The 19,943-nt window shown below is 49.0% G+C and overlaps 4 protein-coding genes across 4 annotated transcripts in view; all 4 read right to left on the bottom strand.

The window, feature by feature from the left end:
* Positions 1-724: 724 nt before the first annotated feature.
* Positions 725-19,943, bottom strand: part of LOC122614572 (5-hydroxytryptamine receptor 1A) — a 35,093-nt gene continuing 15,874 nt past the window's right edge. Inside the window, exons 2-10 of the mRNA XM_043789139.1 lie at positions 8,273-8,501; positions 8,069-8,194; positions 7,114-7,230; positions 4,782-4,854; positions 4,229-4,716; positions 3,549-3,680; positions 3,270-3,395; positions 1,163-2,537; positions 725-1,082 (exon numbers count right to left, since the gene is read on the bottom strand). Coding sequence (XP_043645074.1) covers positions 1,830-2,537; positions 3,270-3,395; positions 3,549-3,680; positions 4,229-4,716; positions 4,782-4,854; positions 7,114-7,230; positions 8,069-8,194; positions 8,273-8,494 — 1,992 coding nt within the window. The 5' untranslated portion in view covers positions 8,495-8,501 and the 3' untranslated portion in view covers positions 725-1,082; positions 1,163-1,829. The remainder of the gene's footprint in view (positions 1,083-1,162; positions 2,538-3,269; positions 3,396-3,548; positions 3,681-4,228; positions 4,717-4,781; positions 4,855-7,113; positions 7,231-8,068; positions 8,195-8,272; positions 8,502-19,943) is intronic.
* Positions 15,547-16,206, bottom strand: LOC122614575 (dynein light chain roadblock-type 1). The gene is made up of 2 exons (XM_043789142.1): positions 16,047-16,206; positions 15,547-15,968 (listed from the first exon to the last, which is right to left on the bottom strand). The coding sequence occupies exons 1-2, from the start codon at positions 16,127-16,129 to the stop codon at positions 15,650-15,652; spliced, it is 402 nt and encodes a 133-aa protein (XP_043645077.1). The 5' UTR covers positions 16,130-16,206; the 3' UTR covers positions 15,547-15,649.
* Positions 16,268-17,181, bottom strand: LOC122614574 (leucine-rich repeat-containing protein 40). Its single transcript, XM_043789141.1, has one exon. The coding sequence runs from the start codon at positions 17,064-17,066 to the stop codon at positions 16,347-16,349; it is 720 nt and encodes a 239-aa protein (XP_043645076.1). The 5' UTR covers positions 17,067-17,181; the 3' UTR covers positions 16,268-16,346.
* Positions 17,292-18,708, bottom strand: LOC122614573. The gene has a single exon (XM_043789140.1). It carries the CDS (start codon positions 18,582-18,584, stop codon positions 17,370-17,372), a length of 1,215 nt encoding a protein of 404 aa, XP_043645075.1. The 5' UTR covers positions 18,585-18,708; the 3' UTR covers positions 17,292-17,369.

The following is a 19,943-nucleotide window of genomic DNA, read 5'->3' as shown; positions in this document are numbered from 1 at the left end:
TTCCAAAATGCAGCGGAGCGTGTAATTTTTTTGGGCACGGAAGAAACGCAAGGAATCCGCATCCGCATCCACATTCACATCCACATTCAGATTCAGATTTAGTTTGAGATTCAAATTGCCCAAGGAAACCATTGCCCTTTGTAGGGCAAGACGGTCGAGGGGAGGAGAACGAGGCCTCTGAAAATTGTTTTGCGAAAATTAGTTTTCAAACTTTCTCGTCCGTTTATCTTGCATTTCTGACGGGCTTGTCCTTTTTTTTGCGCCTTCGTCCTGCGAGGCCAAATGGAAATCTAAGCGCAGTGTGCGATATTAATTTGCATTTGGGCCTTGTTGTCATCTGGTGGCTGGGGGATTGGAGTTTGGAGTTGGGGGTTTGGGGGCTCTGTGGCACAATAAAAATGAAATTTAAATAATTTTTAATTTATTTAGCAACGCTTCGGTCGAAATTTGTCGGTGTTTTTGTGTAATTGGGATTCAGTTACGTTTTGGGATCCATTTGTTGGCTTCCTGTTTTTTTTGAGCTTTCGGCGTAATTGCCTCGAAATTACCTTTTGAGTGAGCCAGAGCCAAGGGAAACAAGACTTTATGCAAATCGCTTTAGTGATATTTATTTATTTCGATTTGAATGCCTTGCCTATGAAATATATTCGTTACACACCTCGCGTTTTCGCGTTTATTTAGTTAACTAAAGTTAGACTTACTTAGACTGTAAATTTATTTGGCTTTAACTAGTCAATTACTTAGCTACAAATTAAAAATGATTCAACAGCAATGTCCACACCGACCTAGACCGACCTAAATTCTTGACAATCACAAAGTTAGGATTTGATTTTGATTCGTCGAACTGTGAGTAATTTGGTATACGATACGACTCGAGCTATGGAACTACAACTATGATTAACCACAACGCTTGAAGGTCCGCCAATATCAGAGACTACGTAGATCCTTGATCCTTGATCCTTAGGAGGTGGAGAATTTAGAGAAGGGGTTCCAAATGTCGAGGGGGTTCTGTAGAGGAAAGTCTGATATCTCTGTTTTCCATCTAGCCTACGTTTAATTTAGCCGACGCACACACACAACAACTAGGATTATATTATAAGTATGTTACTCGTATGTTGGGCTGGGAAACTTAGGGTATCACAAACATTGAATGAACACTTACTATGGTTAACTTCTGCTTATCTCGGCTAATTCCGATCCCCCGGACCAGGTATTCTAAAGAAAGGAGCAGTCTGACTAATAGAAGTTCTCAGATGGATATAGAAAGTGGATTATCTGAGGATGGGTGCTATCTTTTTGTAATCCTTTGTCAGGGGTGCAATCCACAAACCATGGGCTACTTTACGAATCTCAGAGACTTGAAATTGAAAACCCGACCGCAGGACCTCCTAGATCTTAAGCCTAATAGAAAACACACATATTATGGTTTGATCATGCGGTATTATATAGACACTCACACGCACATACACCTATGGAATCTTATAGATACTCGCTCGCTCTCACTCCCTATTCTTCCTATGCTCCCTATACTTTGCATGGTTATACCATATACTGGGGAAACTGGGGAATCCTTGCGTGGAAACCCGTTCCGTGGCATCCACGGCCCAACGACCCCAATGCGCTCTGTGATCCTACTTGCGGTACTCGGCCATGGGAAAGCCGGACTTCTCCGGCGGCGGACTGTGGCAGGCGGCGCGAATCCGGCTGAAGCGCAGGCTGCCCGTGTGGGAGTGGAGCCGCGTCTTGGCCTGCTGGTGCAGCGGATGGTGCGAGCACTTGGCCTGCCTGGCCAGCAGCTGGTTCTTGGCCAGGATCACGTCCTCGGCGTACTAGATGTCCGGAATGCTGCGACCGCAGGCCAGCTTGCCGGAGGACTCCCCTTGTTCCCCGTTGGCGGCCTTGCTCTTGGCGCAGTTCACGTCGTGGAAGAGGTGCTCGCACAGCTTCGGCTCCGAGTTGGAGAACTTGCCCAGCTCGGCGGCCGTGGCCGCCTGGCTGAGGTTCAGGTTCAGCTGCAGATCGCTGGCCTTGCTGAAGGAGGTGGTCTGCTGCTGGTGGTGCTGCTGCGGCTGGTGGAGCTGGTTGACCAGGTGGTGGGTGTAGGGCAGGTGGGGCGGCAGGTGCTTCTGCATGGCGTTCAGGTTGCCCGAGCTGACGGTTCTCTCCAGGATCTCGCCCCAGTACTTCTCGGAGAGGCCCTCGATGTCAGGCCGCGTGGTGGAGAAGGCCTCCGTCGCCTGGTGGTTGTGGACTCCTCCGCCGCCCATGGTGCCTCGGATGTACTGGGAGGCACTGCGGCTGAGGCTGTTTGTCCGCGAGCGGGCGCAGATCCCCAGGACGGAGCCGCTTATCGAACTGGCCACTCCGCCGCCAGAGCTGGCTCCTCCGCTGGATGGACCTCCTGCTCCTCCTGCTCCGCCCGGAGGACGTGATGAAGGGGGTTCCGGGGGAATCGGAAGCGTTGTGATTTCGAAATCGTTAGCATTGATGTGACAACAGCCTGATTTGTGCTCGGGCGTATCCTCGTGGGGGAAGCACTGGAATGGGGGAAACAGAGCAGGGGGAGGCATCATAAATTCCGACTCGCACAAAAATTAATAAGGATTTTAAATGCGCATTTATTCCGGCAGAGCACAAGGTTGGGCCATAAATATTCCACAGACTGACCCCGGGCTCTCCGGAAGTAAATCATGCAACTTGACTGCGTTTACCAAAATGGAATCAGGAGCTATGCGATGCGGATGCGGATGGGAATGGGGTTTGTGGGGCTTGTGGGGCTTGTGTGGCTACATGGGGATGTAAATGCCGTTTTAGATTTGCTCTTTCATAATTCAAAATCACTTTGCAGGACCTGCTATTGTAGCTGCTGTGTCTGTTGATTGTTTACTTTGCCGGAGCCAGTCTGCCAGCTTTCTGGAGCTTACACCTTCGGCTACGGATTTATGGGGGTTTTTCGGGAGGTACCTCCTGCAACTCCGGCACCTCCTGTTTTTGCAAAGTTTGCGCTGTGCAGCCGGAAAATTTTCGAGCTGCAGGAGCATAAACTTGGGCAAAATACCCATATTTGGGCTTGGGAATTCGGGGATTCGGGAATTGGGGGAGGTCAATGAAAGTGTGCACGTGGTGTTTGCAATAGGGATAAGCGAATCAATCAATCAGGGCTTATGACAGATTTGCTGCTGCAACAGACAGTGAACATCGCTCCAGATCAGAGATGCACTAAATTAGCCCCAAAGGCGGAGATTCATCTTTCCAAAGACCGTACTCACTTTGTTCGGCATCAGCTGGCGACTCAGGCGCCGGAAATCGGAGTTCAGCAGCCAGTACATGAACGGGTTCCACAGACTATTGCTCAGCGCCGTCCAGGTGACCAGGAAGTCGAGGAACGGCGGCAGCTGTGGGCGGACATGGAGCAGAGTGGCACAAAGTGTCACAAAATCAAAATCAAAATCAGAACTGATGAGCCACACGTGGCCTCATTACGTATGCGCCACGTTGTACGCAGCGCACAAGCGGCCACACAATAATCCTTTGTACAGGACACTTGCCTTGGATCCCGTGCAGGCGGTGACTATCTCCTGAATCGTCCACGGAGTCACCATCACAATGAAGCCCAGCGAGATGGCGGCCATCGAGCGCGAGGTGCAGCCGCTGGAGTTCTTCTCCTGGATGGGAACAATCTGTGGGAGTATTTCGGGGCAATTCAATTAGGGGCTATAGTATTACAATTTGTTGATTCAATTTCGTGTGGATACTTCGCAAATGAAATGCTGATATCTGCTTATTAGGAAGTCAGTTGGGTGTTCCCCACAGTTTTGGATGCTACTTCTGCTGCTTTCTATTTGACTAAAATGAAATGTTGCCTTCTGGAAACATTTTTATGTAAAGTAAAGTAACTTTTACAGCTAGAGCTCTCTTATAAATGAGTTTTAGTTCAGTTCACCTAACTTGTGGAGTTTAATTGAATTAGCTGGCACCAATATTGAATACCTCGTTCACAAATACCCAAAGCTGCTAACAGTTATTTAAGTTCTGAGAATGCACACTGATAGTCTTAACAATTTGTTTGGCGATGCCGAGGAAATTCTATTTACTGCTAACTTAATCCCCAACTCGCTCGCCTGAGCAAACTGTTGTGGAGCCCGCCTCCTTCGGCCACCTGACCAGCTGACCACCTGGATCCTGCCCACCTGACTGCCCCAGTGCTCACCCGGTTCAGCTGGCTCACCTTTTTGGTAATCTTGTTTGTCATGTTCGGCATGCCGGCCAGTCCCATGCTCATGGCCATGCTGAGATGGCCCATCACCGGTGGTCCGTGGTGGTGTGGGTGGCCGTGGTGGTTCGGATGGCTTGGGTGGTTGGGGTGGTTGGGGTGGTGCGAGTGGCCGTGGTAGAGGTGCGAGTGCATCCCCGCCTGCTGGTGGTGCGGGTGCTGTTGGTGCTGTTGGTGCTGCTGGTGTTGCTGGTGTTGCTGGTGCATCTGCAGCTGCTGGGCGGCGGTGGGGTGTGGGTGCGGATGGGGGTGGTGGGCGGCGGCCGTGAGGGGCATGGTCGGGTCGTTTAGCCGGAAGCGGCTCATGTGGAAGCTGGAGCCGTAGCAGTACATCAGCACCATCGTGGTGGGGAAGTAGAGGGCGCACGTGGACAGTATCCTGTAGGATGGCTTGCTGTAGAAGGGCTCGCAGGCCATTAGACCCGTATTGTTGAAGTAGTAACCTGCGCATATAGTTTATGGTTTGACGTGTTCGAGAGCACATTGAGCACATTGATGGCTAGCTCACCTTTGGGCAGCACCAGAAAGCCAAACACCGTGAGGCTGATAATCCAGGTTAAGCTCAGTATGGCCACGCAGCCCTGCAAAATGAATACACAATTAGTGGAGCACATTTCCGCCAGGTGCGGTCTGATTTACGACTGGCGAAGATCCTTCGGGCACGTATCCTCTGCATTTCAATCGAAATCAATTATGGGCAATAGCAAACGGAATTGGCATTTAGGTGCTGGAGTTTGGGTAATCCATATTAAGTGTTTATTTGGCCAGAAGTGACTTATATCATACCAAGGCAAGCAGATAAATCAGAAAACTACGTCTGCAACTTTCTAATTTGCTAAAATTCCACTTGCTTCACTGCACATTTCATCTGATATTCAGAAGGGCAGTCCAAGAGCCAAAAATGGAATTACAAACTTTTGATTATGCCAAAATCAGTTGGTGAAGGGTGCAGACCACAGAGGGAAAGCGATTCTTCCGCTTTTGGGAAATGGAAAAGTGCTGCCACAATGGCACTGACTGCCTGAGTTACTAAATGCAGCATTCTGACATCCTGACATTCTGAATGGGAAAATGTTGTCCACCTGTCCACTTGTCCACCTGAAAAAATGAAAATGGCCCCATCCCAAGTGCCAAAAGTCCTGGAAAAAGGGAGAGCACAACTTTTGTTCGTGTCCCTTTGAAACGGACCATGGCTGTGATTAATTTAATTTACGCTATCACATTTAAAACTTTTGCCGAACGAAACAAACAACGGCGAGGCATCTCAAACAGTTACGTACAATTTTTGAAATATAAATATTTTTTTTGCACAATAGCAGCATGGCAGGAGTTTTTCGTAAAGCACATCCTAGCGATGATGAAGTTGTAAGGATTGTCGGCAAATATCCCAGATAACTAACTAATTGAATTTCCATGTGCATTTAATGCAAATTGTGACTGGCGTAAAAGAAGTGTTTCGAGTCATGCTGTTAAATTCACTAAAAATAGAGATTGAGAGAATTTTTCAAGACTTGCTCTGAATTTATGGCACTTTTGAAAGTGAGCAAAACGAAAGTCAAAAGTTCCCGATGCCATTACCAAGTTCCGCCGAGCATTGGTTTTTCTGCATCCAAAGTATTTCGCATTCAGCATCCATTTATTAATTTTCGACACTGCGCCCATCTTTTTTGCAAATGGGGCGTGGCAGTGCGCCAATTTCGCCCACTGGCCCCATTTTGAAGGCCAGATGGCGTGGAAAAACCGAAATGGCGCCGATTCTCGTAGCATCAAAATTGCGGCGCACTGTTGTGCACATTTATTTGCCACCATTGGTACTTTCCCGTTTTTCATTGTTTTTTTTGGCCCTATTGTGTTTTCTTTTAGTTAAATTACAACTGTTTTCAAAATCACAGCAAACTGCGAGGAATTGAGAATTTTCAGGGGTGTTCTGGCCTTATCCTTTAACTTTTAAAGGATCAAGAAATCAAAACCGCTATGATTTGCTTTTACTTGTTATTTTGCAGAAAGGCTAACTCTTGTATTTGACAACATAACGCAATAGCAGCCCATTTCTAGCAAATCGCGCTCAATTGGGCAAGGACATTCGGGCTTCGGTGTCCTTGCACGACTCCTGGCCTCCTAGTTTTCGCTTGTTTACAGTCCGGGAGCCATAAATTACGAAGTCGGGGAATGGGAAACGAGCTTGGTTTGAGAACTCGTTTGCTGCTCTTTGGTCCTGCTGGCTGTGGTTTCCGTGGGAGGTGCCGCTTCATTTGCCTGCCTTCGTCCTGGAAAAAGGACTTTGCTGTGGTCGTCGCCCGCCGCCGTCGAAGTCATTGCGCGTAAAAAATCTCTAGGCCAACTTTGCTCCCTTTTTTATCCCCGTTTTATACACTTTTCGAATGTCTATTCGACTTGGCTCTCGGTTTTTTTAGTTTTTTTCGTTTTTTTTTGGTTTTGCTGGTTTTTGCCAACTTTGCTTTTCCATTCTCCACGATGCTTTGTTTTGCACTTGCTCTTTGGCGCGGCTGCCCACCCATTTTTTGCCTGTTTAATGACTGTCAAGCTGCTTAAAGCCCATTATCCTTATTTATGCTTGCGTAATTGGCTCGCCGACCATATTGTGTAGTTGTAGTTGTGCTGTGCTGTGTGGCGTGGGGTGCTCTTCCCATTGTTATGTTCGATTTTATTGGCGCGTGATTTCTCGTCATTACGCCGGAGCTTTGTTTATTGTTTTACTGTCCTTCTGGCGAGCGCCAGAACAACAGGATAACGATCGCCGAGGAGCCCAGAAGCCGAGGAGCGTGCCTTATCCGAGCAACCCAAAATAGGATAGAAGTTCCCCACCGATGGAATCTTACCTTCTTGCTGGAGTGCTGGTAGTAGCGCCGCGGATGCAGGGCACACATGTATCTATCGACTGCCATGCAGACCAGGATGACGGCGCTCTGCTGGGAAAGCGCTCCACGGAGCAGGGCCTGGAAGAGGCGGAAAATAAGAGTCCGGAAAATGCGTTACTGCTCGTCTGAAAGTTTATTATTTGGGTTATGTATTATGGCTATTCGGGTAACTTTTACGCTTGTCGAGGGGAATCGAAAAAGTTGTAATGAAATTATTAATAGTCGGTATGTGTGGAATATCAGTGAGTTATGCGGGGAATGCGTGCATGTTATACCAATAACCTTATAGAAAATCCCAAAGTTCGTGTTGGAAAAGAGCTCGTATGAGAAATATCATGAATGCATGGGTTGCATCTGAATTTTAGTTCCCTATTTCTAAATCTAACCCTTTTAAGCAAGTGTAAGAGCATACAACAGTTTCTGAGATGGATTCATGGCTAGTGCTGTTATGTGGCATGCTCTTGGCACTTTTATAAGTGATAAACTAATAGTGATTTCCATTGCACACCCTCGTCTCTGCCTTGTCTCCCCATAATTAATGCCACTTGCCACAAAACAATGGCTTTTCCATGTGTGCAACAGCTTTTGCGACCATATTGCTGTGATAGCTTTCCACTTGCCACACCTTCTGCGTCGGAGCCATGATCCTTGCCACAGAGTCCTACACACTAACGTGGTCGACTTAATACTAGCATTACACATGGTTCCGCCCGTTAATCGGGATTGTCCGTTTCCATCGCCGCCGTTTATGTCCAGTAATTACCGTGCATTGTGAAGGGAGTTAATTGACCGCAGTGGCAACAGCCGCAAACGGGAGACGGGTGTTTCACAACAAATTATCGCACTTCCGCCCCACTTGTTGACCAGGTGGTGACCCACTCTCGACCCACTCTCGACCCACTCTGGACCCACTCACCTGTATCTGACAGAAGATCTCTCCGTACGGCCAGCAGTGGAACAATGCCGGCATTAGACCGAATGGCGTAATTAGCAGACCGATTGTCAGGTCATTCAGGGCCAGCGAGGTGAGCAGATAGCGGGGCTACACGGACAAACACAAGATACAAGATACACGATACAAGGTGTGTTGGGCAGGTGCAAGGCCAGTGACTCAGCTCACCTGTTGGTGTATGTAGGCCGCATAGCGGCGGTTGTTGATGACGAAGATGACCAGGCAGTTGGCGCCGATGACGCCCAGTGTGAGGACCAGGATGAGCACCGCCTCGATGGTCTCCGCGATCCCGATGTGGGCGATGAAGTTGTGGCCGGAGTAGCGCGGATGCGAGCAGCTCGAGTTCTTCACGGCGGGCGCTACCAGGAGAGAGCCAGTCTTGAGATCCATGGCAGAGCTGCAAGGAAGGATATGAAAATAATATATACTGGAGTCTCTTTAGAAGGCCTTAAAATGCGCCCCAAGAAGGAAATTTACTAGTACCCCCCTGACAATGTTGTGCAATCAAGACATGTGAGCAACCGAGCTGGCATTGTCTATGTGGCCCGTGACCAATTCGTCGTGCGGCCACAAAGGCCCAGTTCGCCGTTTCTTTCGGGGATGGCTTCCACTTCCCCTTCCACATCCACATCCACTTCCACTTCCGTTTCCGCAGCGAGGAATGCAAAATGCCGACGATTTGTTACGCCATAATGAAGTCAAAGCATGTGGAAGGCAAGCCGCGCTGACGATTTATCAGACGGAGTCCTGCGAGGGAAGGGCTAGGGATGGGTATGAGTCCTGCCACCGCAACCGCAGTGTGTCACTACTAAACAGAGTGCTCCGCATAGACAATGGCGCAACAATGGCCAATGGCCCAATATGGCGGCACATCCGGTCCCGAAATAGCAGCGTGACATAATGAAAGTTAGCAGTATAATTGGACGGGAATCCCCGTCCGTCCTGCCTTTGTTGGCGATAAATCAAAACACTTGTTCGCCCCGCGAGTCACGTTGATGTCTCTCTTTGGCGATCCGTCTGCGCAGCCATGGCGCGGTGAAAAATGTCCTGTGCGGCGGCAATGCTTTAAAAGATTTTTCCGCTTTCCACAATCCCATTTCCCATTACCCATTTCCCCCACCTCTGAATGTCGCCCGCCGTCCGTCTATCTGTCTGTCTGTCTATCTGTATATCATTTGTTTGTTGTCGCATCTCTTATTAAGTTTCGCCACGCATACTATATCCAGTATCTACTATATGCCGGGCTCCCGGATCTGCGCCTTGATTTATCGTGCCCGTCCAAAGTCGCCAGAGAGTCGGGTTGTCGCCGGGCCGTTCGGTTTTATGCTAAGTCCACAAATCACCGCATGATATATAACCGAACGGCAAAACATTAAGCTCTGGACTAAGTACGCCAATGTGTCCAGGTCGCAGGTCCTAGATCCCAATCCCAATCCCCAACCTAGAGTCCAGTGGCCAGTGCCCCGTGGGCAGATGGACTACACGTTTTTCATTAACAAATCGCCGTGCGGGCGGCAATAAATCCCCAACTTTGGCTGAATCAATTAGGATGTGGTTGCTGAGTGGTAGTGCGCGACTCCATGTGTGCGTCCCAGTTAAAAAACCAATTTCCATTGCCAAGTAATGAAAGGGGAAATTCGCTTAATTCATCCCATTGTTAAGTCTAGCGTAATCGAAGAGTGGCAAGTGCAGCAGCACGAAAGGTACTGACGAAAAAGGATACCAAAGCCAGACGCAAATGCAAAACCGCGTAATTGTTTTAAAATGCACAACGAAAATGGCAATAAACGGCACATCCATCCGCCTGGTAAATGCTAACTGGTTACTGGTTACTGGTAGCTGGTTGCTGGTTGCTGGTAACTGGTTCATGGTTTCTGGAAACTGGAAACAACCCGCTGCATGGGCGAATGCCATTAAAATAAACGAAATTTCCATGCCAAATTTGGGGAATAAAGTCCTGTGGCGGGCGAAGTTGCAACAGAGTCATCAGGATGGTGCGAACGCGAATTCGTGAACTCAATTCGATGACATCGCCGGAGACAAATGCTGAATAAATAATTTGGCTGCCGGATTAGAGAGCCGCAATCCGCTTTTGAATTTACACTCAAGTAACTGCCATTAGCGGCGCTCTATTGCATATCATTAGGCGCCACCGCAAATGCAACTCGAATGCAGCTCCGCTGTCCCCCCTCCCCCCGCAGTCCCCCCAGTCCCCAATCAACCGCCATTGTGCATCCGCCCTAAGCCGCCGCCGGAGTAACTGCAGCTATAGCTGTACACTCGCCACTGGATTTGGCCAGGATGAATCCAACAACTCGCCACGCTCTCTCCTCTGAGCGCCTCTTTTTGGGCCAGCGACCAAATGGCGAAGAAATATGCAATTCCACATTCACAGTGCGTTTTGTCCTTCCAAAGGATGCGTGTGCCTGTGTGTGAGTGTGTCTGTGTGTGTGTGTGAGTGAGTGCGAGTTTGGCTCCTTGTTTTGGCCCTCTGTGCGTGCGTGTTAATGCACGAAAGCGCAACGCCTGACGGAGAGAGGAAAAAACGAAATAGTTGAAGCCATCCTGACGATGCATTTCATGCACATTTACACTGCGCAACTGGGAAACTTGCTCCGGCTGAGGTCCTGATCGTGAGCCAATGCTGACAAGCCAGAAAGTGAGTGTGTATATGTGTGTGTGTGTGCGTGTGCATGGCAGCATTTCACATGCAAATTTGCTGGCCAAGTATCCACTTTTTTGAGGTCCTTGCCTGCTCGCTGGCTTATTTGTAAGACTTTCTTTCTTTGAGGCCACTCACTCTGCACATGGCTCCGAGCTGATTCGTTTGACAAGTTGCCCCAGCAGTCGCCCGCTGACTGATTGCCACGCCCACAGCCCCGCAACGCCCACTAGCTTGGAGCATGGGGCATGGCAAGTGCTCAAGCGAGATTGCGGCCAAATGTGGACTCTGGCTGGGAATTTGCGGGCTCAAATTGGCTGGTTGGAAGCACAGAACTGCCGACTGGCTGTGCATTGTCAAATCGTTTCGCTCAACTAATTCGAGCACCTGGAGATGCGTTAATTAATATCCAGATAAACAGATATCCAGGTATTCAGATATACTGATGTCCTGCAGATGCGGCTGCCAACTTGAGCTCCATCTGCCAGCCAGCTGCCAACGTGTCGTATGCGTAATCAACGCAAGAAAAGGCAAATTAATTATGAAGTGCGCTTCATGAAGGCAAACATGGTGCGTGTGTCACTCGGCTGTGTCAAGATGTGTTTACTTTTAAATAACAAGTGATTACCGACAGTCAAGTCAAGATGTTGCCGGGATGTTGTTGATGATGCTGAGATTGTGAGGCATGAATAATTTGCAGCACATAAGGCTGTTTAATGGGCACATGCTGGAATGATAATAGCCCATAATATTTGTAATTAAATGTAAAATACTGTACGCAATTATTCCCCTCAATGCGAATGTTGTCAGGACCGCTCTCAATGCGTTCAATCTGCTGAATATGCCAATCGAAACTTGTTTCAAGCACTTCTTTGTGGCGCGTCTCCATGCAACCGAATTTTATTATATTTTAGTACCTCTTCATAATCGGGTTCGTTCCAAGAACTGGCAAAAATCAGCAGCAATTGAGTCGCTGAGTCAAAAATAAACAGCGCAGTGAGTGGAAGTGGTGTGGCTTTGATTGGCATGCAAAGTGCTTGCTGCCACAAGGGAAGCCATTGGCTCAAAGAGCACAATTGCAAAACTCGGGGCAGATTCACGTATCCACGTATTTGGGGCGGATACAAAAGTTGTGCAGCAAAACGGTGCAAACGGAATTTAATAAGTACGTGCGAGGCATTTGTGATTTTATTCGCACTCGCAGCTAAAAAACTTGCCGGAATAATCACCCGCTTGGCTGCAATTAAAGAGCCCCCGCAGCCATAAAGTAAATCCCCCCGTTTCACACACACACACATTCTGTGTGTGTACTTGGGTGTGTACGGGTGTACGGGTTTTCGGGTTTTCTCGGGCTAAACTTTGCGTTTGCCATGCGTGGTCACGTACACGTGAAAATGGCGTAAATGTTTTAAAAGTTGCATCAAACTTGTTATGAAGTATTTGGCCCCAAAAGTGAAAGGAGCCTGCCACTCCCCAAAGTCCCCAAAGTCCCAAAAGTCCCCAAACATTTGCCAAGGAATCGCACTGCATGTGCGACTGTCCAAAGAAATTAGCAGCTACATTTGCTGGCTTTCCACTTTCCGCTTGCCACATTCCACTTGTTGTGGCAATGGCCAGGTGGCAAAGAGTTAAGTCTGCAGATATTGAGGCATTCATGCCACACAATATCATTCAGAAAGCTTTCTGGTTAACATGTACTTACTCACAGGTCTGCAACTCATGTTCGCAGCAGTTAGCCCCAAGTTGAACAGGCATTTTGGCCAACAATCCGGCGGCTTAAATTATTTTCCTGATGTAATTATTCAACATTTTCCAGTGCTCTGTGAGGTTGGCTTGGAAAATCGTCCACCGCAACGAAAACACATTGTGCAAAGTTATCTTTGGCTCCGGGGATCGGTCCCATGTTAGTTTTCAGGTACGAAATAAGCAGACTTTTCCGAGCCCACGGCGGCAGGTGGAAAATGGCGCTGGTAAATGGGAAGTAGGTAATGGGAAATGGGACGAGGAGTTTTCTCTTTAAGCTAGGGCACGCAATTAAAGCATTCCCCTGGGCGCTTTTCCGATGCTGAACTGTCTTTGCCAGACTTTGTGTGCGCAGATCGTCGAGGTTTGAGCCGAAACTTAAAGTTAATTAATGCCTGAATCGGAAGTTGGAAGTTGGAAGTCGTTTTCCCCCTCACCGCTCACCGATTCCCTGAGTGCAGAACCTACGATTTTAATTCCCGACATGTGTTTTCATTAATTAAGTCGACTGATTGCAGGCTGCACTTCAGATCTCTTTCGCAGAGATCCTAATGACGAAGCCGCTGCTTTTGATTGCAGGTATCCTCTCCAGCTGCAGCTCTCACGTGGCTGCCAAGGTCTCGAGAAGCACATTAATTGCGGCTTAATTGGAAAGTAATTAAAATGGAAAATTCCTTTAAGCCACCGCTCCTTTGTTCGGCGGAACAATGGCAGTCGGGCACTCTGGCACTCGGGCACCCGCACTCTCGCCGCAAACAATGCAAATAGTTTTATTCCGGCGGACAGAGTTTCCGCGCTGTCAATATAAATAATTTGTTAATTGCCGACTGCCTGGCTGCGTTCGGAATTATAACTCTTTAATTTGCGCCATACAAGCGGAGCTCCTGCAGATTGATTTGATTCCGACTGGCGACTGGCAGCTGGCCAGTGACTGGGGGGCAATCAGTGTCATATGCGAATTTAATTCATTAAATGCCCAAATACGGGGCATGATGCCACTCATGACCACTCATTTGCAGCATTCGGCGTCGTTTTTAATCCGCCCCTAAAGGACTCAAATGACCCTAATTAAGGGCGGCACATGTTGGATTGCAGGATTGCCGGGTTGTTGGATTGGCTGCCAAGATGGATGTCCGCCGAAGGGAGGACCATCAGTCATGTGCTGCAAGTGGTCAGCAGGAGCACGGAACTGGATGGAGTTCACTTGGCAGATCATTTGCGGACCCAGCTGCAGTATTCATATTTCTATGGCATTACGCTACTGTTAGGCTGGATTTATGATTGTTTAATAATTGCTTTTACTATTTGCATTGTGCGCCGTGTGCACTTAAATAAATACAGCGGGTAATCGGCTTTGGTGGTCCGCAGATAAACGGCGACTCATGTGGCTCACAACCCCCTTTTGGGGAGTGAAAATCGGTTTTCCGTTCGCCGATGGCCTATTTGGTATTTGGTAGTCTGGAAGTCTGGTAGTCTGGTAGTCTGGCCAAATGGCCCTTAACCTTTTTGCATGCAATTTCACGATCCGGCGCGTTCCAGACGTCGGAGCACTTGGCTTCTGATTCGGTTTGGTTTGGTTTGGGATCCGGTTTCGGATCCTCGGGGCAGCTCGGTTGGCTGCACTGGAGAAGGGACATGGCCGTGGCTTCAATCGAAGTGCCTTTAAATAAGGCTGGCAATTAAAATGGCAGTCGCAGTCACATTTGCAGTCACATTTGCAGTCGCAGTCGCTCACACTTCACTGGAGTGGCTGGCATGTAAATTCTGGCTTTTACATTATTAATAACTCTCGAATATTCATTGAAAGTCAACGCATTCCGCATTCGACTCCGATCGAATCGCATCGCATCGCAGGGAATCGCATCGAATAAATTAAATGTCAACATGTGTCGAATGGTCCGCTGTTTGGTCACTTAATCACGTCGACCGATTTCCCAATCGACTCTTCAACTCCTTTGATGGAACTGATGGCCGCTGATTGCGGCCTTTCAGCATGGCCAGTAATGCGATATCCCGGGATTATCCCGTTTCAAAAACACATTCATAAAGGGCACATTCATGTACATAGATGTGCGCCGACCGAAGAACACTTTGCGTTTAGCCGGACAGACAAGCCATAAATATTTGCAGCACATTGAATAATGAAACAGCCCGGAACCAACAAGGCAGCACATGTATCCTGGCGGCTTAAACACGGCCAAAATACACACGTGAGCCCCCGGCAAATGCCACATCCCTGCGCTGATTCAACACAACAGGTAGGATAAACACGCGCAATTGGAAACTAAAACAATGCCGAATTATTTGCCGAACAATGGGCACAAAGCCACCAGATTTCACTGTGCGAGTTTAGTTAGCTTCTCACTCCCCCTGGGAAATTGTGAGTTTTATTCTATAAAGTGGGCGGCAAACTAAACAACAGGGCGTACAAATAATGTTATATTGAATATATTCATCGCACCTAATGAATCAATATGTTTGATGCTCTAAACTGATACACAGAAATTTGAGGGATTTTTCCAAATGGATTCATAGAGGTGATGAATCTTGGCATCTGCTGTGAACTGAAATGCTTTTATTGTGTAAAAATTTTTCGCGGAAGTCACGTTGTGAGCCCGCCGAAGTGTAATTGCCATTATCCTTTAATTTTTCCGGTAATCGGTAATCTGTTGCCATCGAGCGATGGCAGCGCAGTGGCATTTTTGGCGGACTGACAGCCGCGTGATTGGGTTTTAATGAAGCTGCATCGTGGCTTTCGGAAAGCCAAAGGCCAGAGACCGGAGGCCGGAAACCGGAGACCGGAGAAGATTAATGAATGTGGCGGACCCAATTGAGAGGTCGCTGAATTCCAAAACGCCGATACAACTGGCACATCGAAGGCTGCACTAATTGCCGCTTTGATGCGGTTGCCGGATTGCAAGCGCTGCATAAACGGATTAGTTTGCTCTGCTTTCGCAGGGCTTTTCCTGAATTTCCTAAATTTCCTAAATTTCTGAATTTCCGAATTTCCCGCTGAAACCAGTGCGACCTCTGCTCGTTGCCGCAATTGCATGCAATTTAATATAGGTCGAAATATGGGAAATACAGCACAATTAACTTTCGCACACCGCAGACGCACACGCACAGCGACCGGGAATGTTTTATGTCATGGAGCTGCTCCTGAGCCTCCTCAGCTTCTGCACGACGATCAGGATGAAGTCCGCGCCCAGGGTCATGTGGATCTCGCCCATGTTGGAGCGGATGCGCATGAAGGTGATGTCGTTGGAGGGGTCCAGATCCCTGACCACGTTGCGGGCCATGAAGAGCAGCGGCTTCAGGTTGGAGACGTACACAAAGGTGCGTCTCTGGCTGCAAGTGGATCGCAGTGGCACTCCATGGCTGTCCAGGATGATGATGTCCCGTGCTCCGCGACGGACAAACATGTTGACGAACGCATCCCCATCGTAGGATCGACTGCGACTATGGGGGATGTGGAATGGAGGATTGGTGAATGCGGAGATGGTCAGGAGCTGTGGAGGATCTCGGGTTGCAACTTACGTGGGCGCCTTTTTCACCACTGGCACAGTCGTTGTGGTTTTGCGCACATTATCACCAGTGGAAATCCTCGAGCTTTTCGACATTTTCGAGTTTGGTAACGAGTGGGAATAGTAGGGTGCTACTCCCAGCCAACTAGGTTTTTACTTAGTTTTGGTAATGACGCAGGAATCAGAGCTTACTATCCTAACACCCATCAGAATCCCACGAAGGAGAACTTATAATTGCGATTACAATGCATAACTATCTGTTTATTAAACAATACTTTGCAATTTCTTGAAATGCAATAACACAATCTCCGATTTATATGGGAATGCGGGTGCGCAAGTAGCTGAGCACCGCCTCAGTGCCCATCGATAGAATCTGGTGGCGGGGCTGGCGGAAGGGATTCCCGCACAGCTCCAGGCTCCTGAGGTTCCGCATCTGGCCCATGATCGGCGGCACTATCTGGATGTCGTTGTTGCCCAAGTCCAGACTATGCAGTTCCCGCATGCCGCCAAAGCCGGAGTCACTGGCATCGATGGCACGGATCTGGTTGTCGTGGGCCGACAGGGACTCGAGGCTCTCCAGCTCGTAGATGCAGCGTGGCAGCTGGCGGAAGCGATTGTGGGAGATGTCCAGGTTTCGGAGCAGCCGCAGTCCGCCCAACTCCATGGGCAAGTCGCAGAGGAGATTGCCGGAGAGGTTCAGGTCCGTCAGCTTGGAGTACTGCGAGATGTTGGTGGGCACAAAGGAGATCTGGTTCTTGGTCAGGATCAACTGGGTGAGCTGCTCGGCCAGCAAGTGCAGATCCTTGGGCATCTCGCGCAGCGTGTTGCCATCCAAGCTCACGATGTTGACCAGCTCCTGTTGGGCCGCCTCGAGCACCTCCATGGGCACCTCGCTGATCTGGGCCTTCGACACTCGGAGCACCCGCGTGTTCCTCATGTGGTACTTGTCCGGGAACGGCGACTGACTCACCTCCCCCTCCTCCCTGCCGCCCTGCAGCCGCGGGCTGTTCAATCCGTCACGAACCTCAATCATGTCGAGAATGACTCGATCTCGCAAAGAAGTTGAAGAGCGCAAACTTTCAGAATTTTAGAAGTACTATAAGAAGTCTTGTTGCTTCGACTGATCCGAACTGAAAACTGAGATATGTATGAATCCTGCTTTAAAGAGGAAGTTCTATGTTGAGCGACAGTATTTCCCAAGGGATTGTGATCTGAGGTCTTGTACTTGGTACTTGGCTAAAACCAAATGCTAAGGTGATTATACAAATTAAGCATTTATTTGTTTTTGACAAATGAGTAGATTCCAACTATCTACTACTTAGAAATTTGACACTCCTCAAAGCACTCCACAGTCCGTCAGCGAGATCATGTGGTGGCTCATGGGCAGGTGTCCGACGGCACCCTGAATCCTCTCCAGGAGCTGCATGCCCTTGCGGACCTTCCCGAAGGCGATCCTCCTGCCATTGAGACTGGACAGGGGCTTGAAGCTGATGGTGAAGTTGACGGCAGTCCGGGCGCTTCCCCTCACATAGCGACTGGGGAAGGAGAGGATGCCGGCATCCACTCCGTGGTTCAGCACCTCGAAGTCGTGCTCGATGTTGGTCAGCTCGGTGCCTCTCTGCGGCTCCATGGCTAGGCGCCCCTCCATCCAAATGGGCGCCAGGGCACGGGTGAACACGATGGCGTCGCTCTTGTTCTGGGTGCAGATCCTCATGAACTCCAGCACCACCTGCGGACAGGCCTCGGTGAAGAGCTGGATGACCAGCCTGCCCTGGACGCGGGCTTCCCGCACCTCCAAGTCCAGGTAGATCTGCGGACGCAGCAGCTTGCACAGAACGCCCACGTCGCACTGGTCCATCAGGTTCTCGTAGCGATGGAGCACGTGCATGGGAATCTCGCAGCTGAAGGACTCCGAGGACTTGGGCTTGTACCGCTTCGACTTGCCCGCGTCCGGGTCGAAGAGCCCGCCTCCCTTGTGGAACTCCTTGTTCTTCTCCAGCTGCCGGCGCTCCTTCTCCCGCGCCAAGTTGGCATTCCGCCACCGGCCAGTCGCCAGGCGCTCCGGCGACTTGGTGAAGGTCCGCAGCGTGTTGTTGCTCTTCTTGTAGAGGGCGGTGAGCATCTCCATGTAGGACAGCTCCATGCCATTGCCCTCGATCTGCACCTTCGGGGGCGGAAGGTAGGTGTTGACCTTGCCCTTGATGTTGGACATGCGATCGCGGTGCTGGCGGTACAGCTCCCGCTGCTCGTTCATCACCATGTGGGATCGGGTCCTGGGCATCGTCCTCCGCGCAGTGGGCACGGGGATGAGGCGCTGGTGGTGGCGGTAGTTGTGCTCCAGCTCCTGCTTCTTCACATTGAAGGTGTGCTTGGGTCGCGAGTCCTCCACCTGGCCGTCCAGGCCCACCAGGTTGGGATTGTGGGTGTTGTACACCGGATGGGTCATCGTGTAGGGTCCGCGCTTCACCGCCGCCACGTAGGGCGTCATGGAGCTGGGGATCTGGGGAACCTTGCCCCGGCAAGTGCGCGGCGCATCTCCGCGGATGAACATGGTGGCTAGCTCTGCCAAAATCTGTATCTCTGTGGTCTATATACTTGAATTTGAAACGACTAAGCGGGATTCGGGTCGGGTTGTTGGTGTGGGAGTTAGAAAGGTTCTACTGAGGGGATTTGGGGGATAGGTCGAGTCAACTGGCAGGGGTCACCTGGATTGAAAAGTGTAGCTAGCATGGGGGAAGCCATGTGGATTAGAGCGTGAGCCCACATAATTATCTGCCCTGCCTAATGCTCATTTCATAAACTATAACTAACTAACCAACCAACTAACTGAAACATAAAGTGCGTGCCGCGTATTCTTTGATGTGGAAAACAACGTGAAATTGCACATTTCGACATTCATTATTAATTCGATGTATAATGATGCGCACATATGCATACATACATGTGTATGTTTATGTTTATGTTTAGAACTGAGCTGCGAAGTTCAATTTAATTATTTCCAACTATTCCGAACGGAATTAACACTGCGGTGGCCTCATAAACGCAAACTTGCATTCGCGTAATTAGTGATTAAATTAAAATCAGCAAATATGCATATACACGTCATTAAAACCGAGTTGTTGACCGCACTTCTAATTCCCATTGTTTTTGGCTCCTTCAACTGAATGAATGCTGAATGCCGTGTCCTAACATTTAAGGGCTTTATTATTTGTTGCTCATTTGCTGGATCCGGGTACGGATTTGGCTTTATTTTCCACATTCCCACTTTTCCACGCTTTTGACTGGTTGTAAACGCGCGTTAAATGGGCCATGAAATGGTTTTGACACTTTTTGTCAATGCAATTGGTGTTTTAAGTCCGCTCAACCAACCGTATGGAGAACAGGATGGACAATTAGTGGCCGTGGCACTTGGATAATTGTGTGTGACAAAATGTGTGTAAATGGGGCAGCCATGCAAAGTAATAACAATAGAAACCACTGATTTGCACGGCCTTTTCATTTACAATATTTTTTTTTACTTTTTATCCATCATTCGAAGCTGTATTAAACCAATGCCAGTCCCTTTTAAATCGGATTAAGCAATATCAATAACATATGGTGCCATATTCCCATACTCCATATTCCACACAGATAAAAGTAATACGCAGAAAAACCTATTCGCATCGCATTAATTGATTGTTAATATGGTAGGGCTTTTGCGGTCACAATTAAATGATTAATGCGATTGTCTGCGGCACAGCGCGATTTCAGCATGCGGGGATATAGTAGATATATATGCATATAGTCGGGCTGGTTCGATGCATTAATGGCCTCCACTCAGCCACGTCAGCTGAAGGATGTCGGCTGAAGGACATTCCCGAGCGGCCCAGAGTGGCGGGGCAAGTGTCATTAGGCCAACTCTCTTATCGCT

This window comes from Drosophila teissieri, chromosome 2R, assembly GCF_016746235.2.
Source record: "Drosophila teissieri strain GT53w chromosome 2R, Prin_Dtei_1.1, whole genome shotgun sequence".
Taxonomy (NCBI): Eukaryota; Metazoa; Arthropoda; class Insecta; order Diptera; family Drosophilidae; genus Drosophila; species Drosophila teissieri.
This window is presented reverse-complemented; position numbering and strand designations above follow the sequence as displayed.

What these genes read in the sequence shown, in the direction of transcription:
- LOC122614575 (XM_043789142.1), bottom strand. Translation starts at nt 16,129, where the DNA reads ATGTCGAAAAGCTCGAGGATTTCCACTGGTGATAATGTGCGCAAAACC. An exon ending in GTGGTGAAAAAGGCGCCCAC is followed by an intron (nt 15,969 to 16,046) that starts GTAAGTTGCAAC and finishes CATCCCCCATAG; the next exon opens with TCGCAGTCGATCCTACGATG.
- LOC122614574 (XM_043789141.1), bottom strand. Translation starts at nt 17,066, where the DNA reads ATGATTGAGGTTCGTGACGGATTGAACAGCCCGCGGCTGCAGGGCGGC.
- LOC122614573 (XM_043789140.1), bottom strand. Translation starts at nt 18,584, where the DNA reads ATGTTCATCCGCGGAGATGCGCCGCGCACTTGCCGGGGCAAGGTTCCC.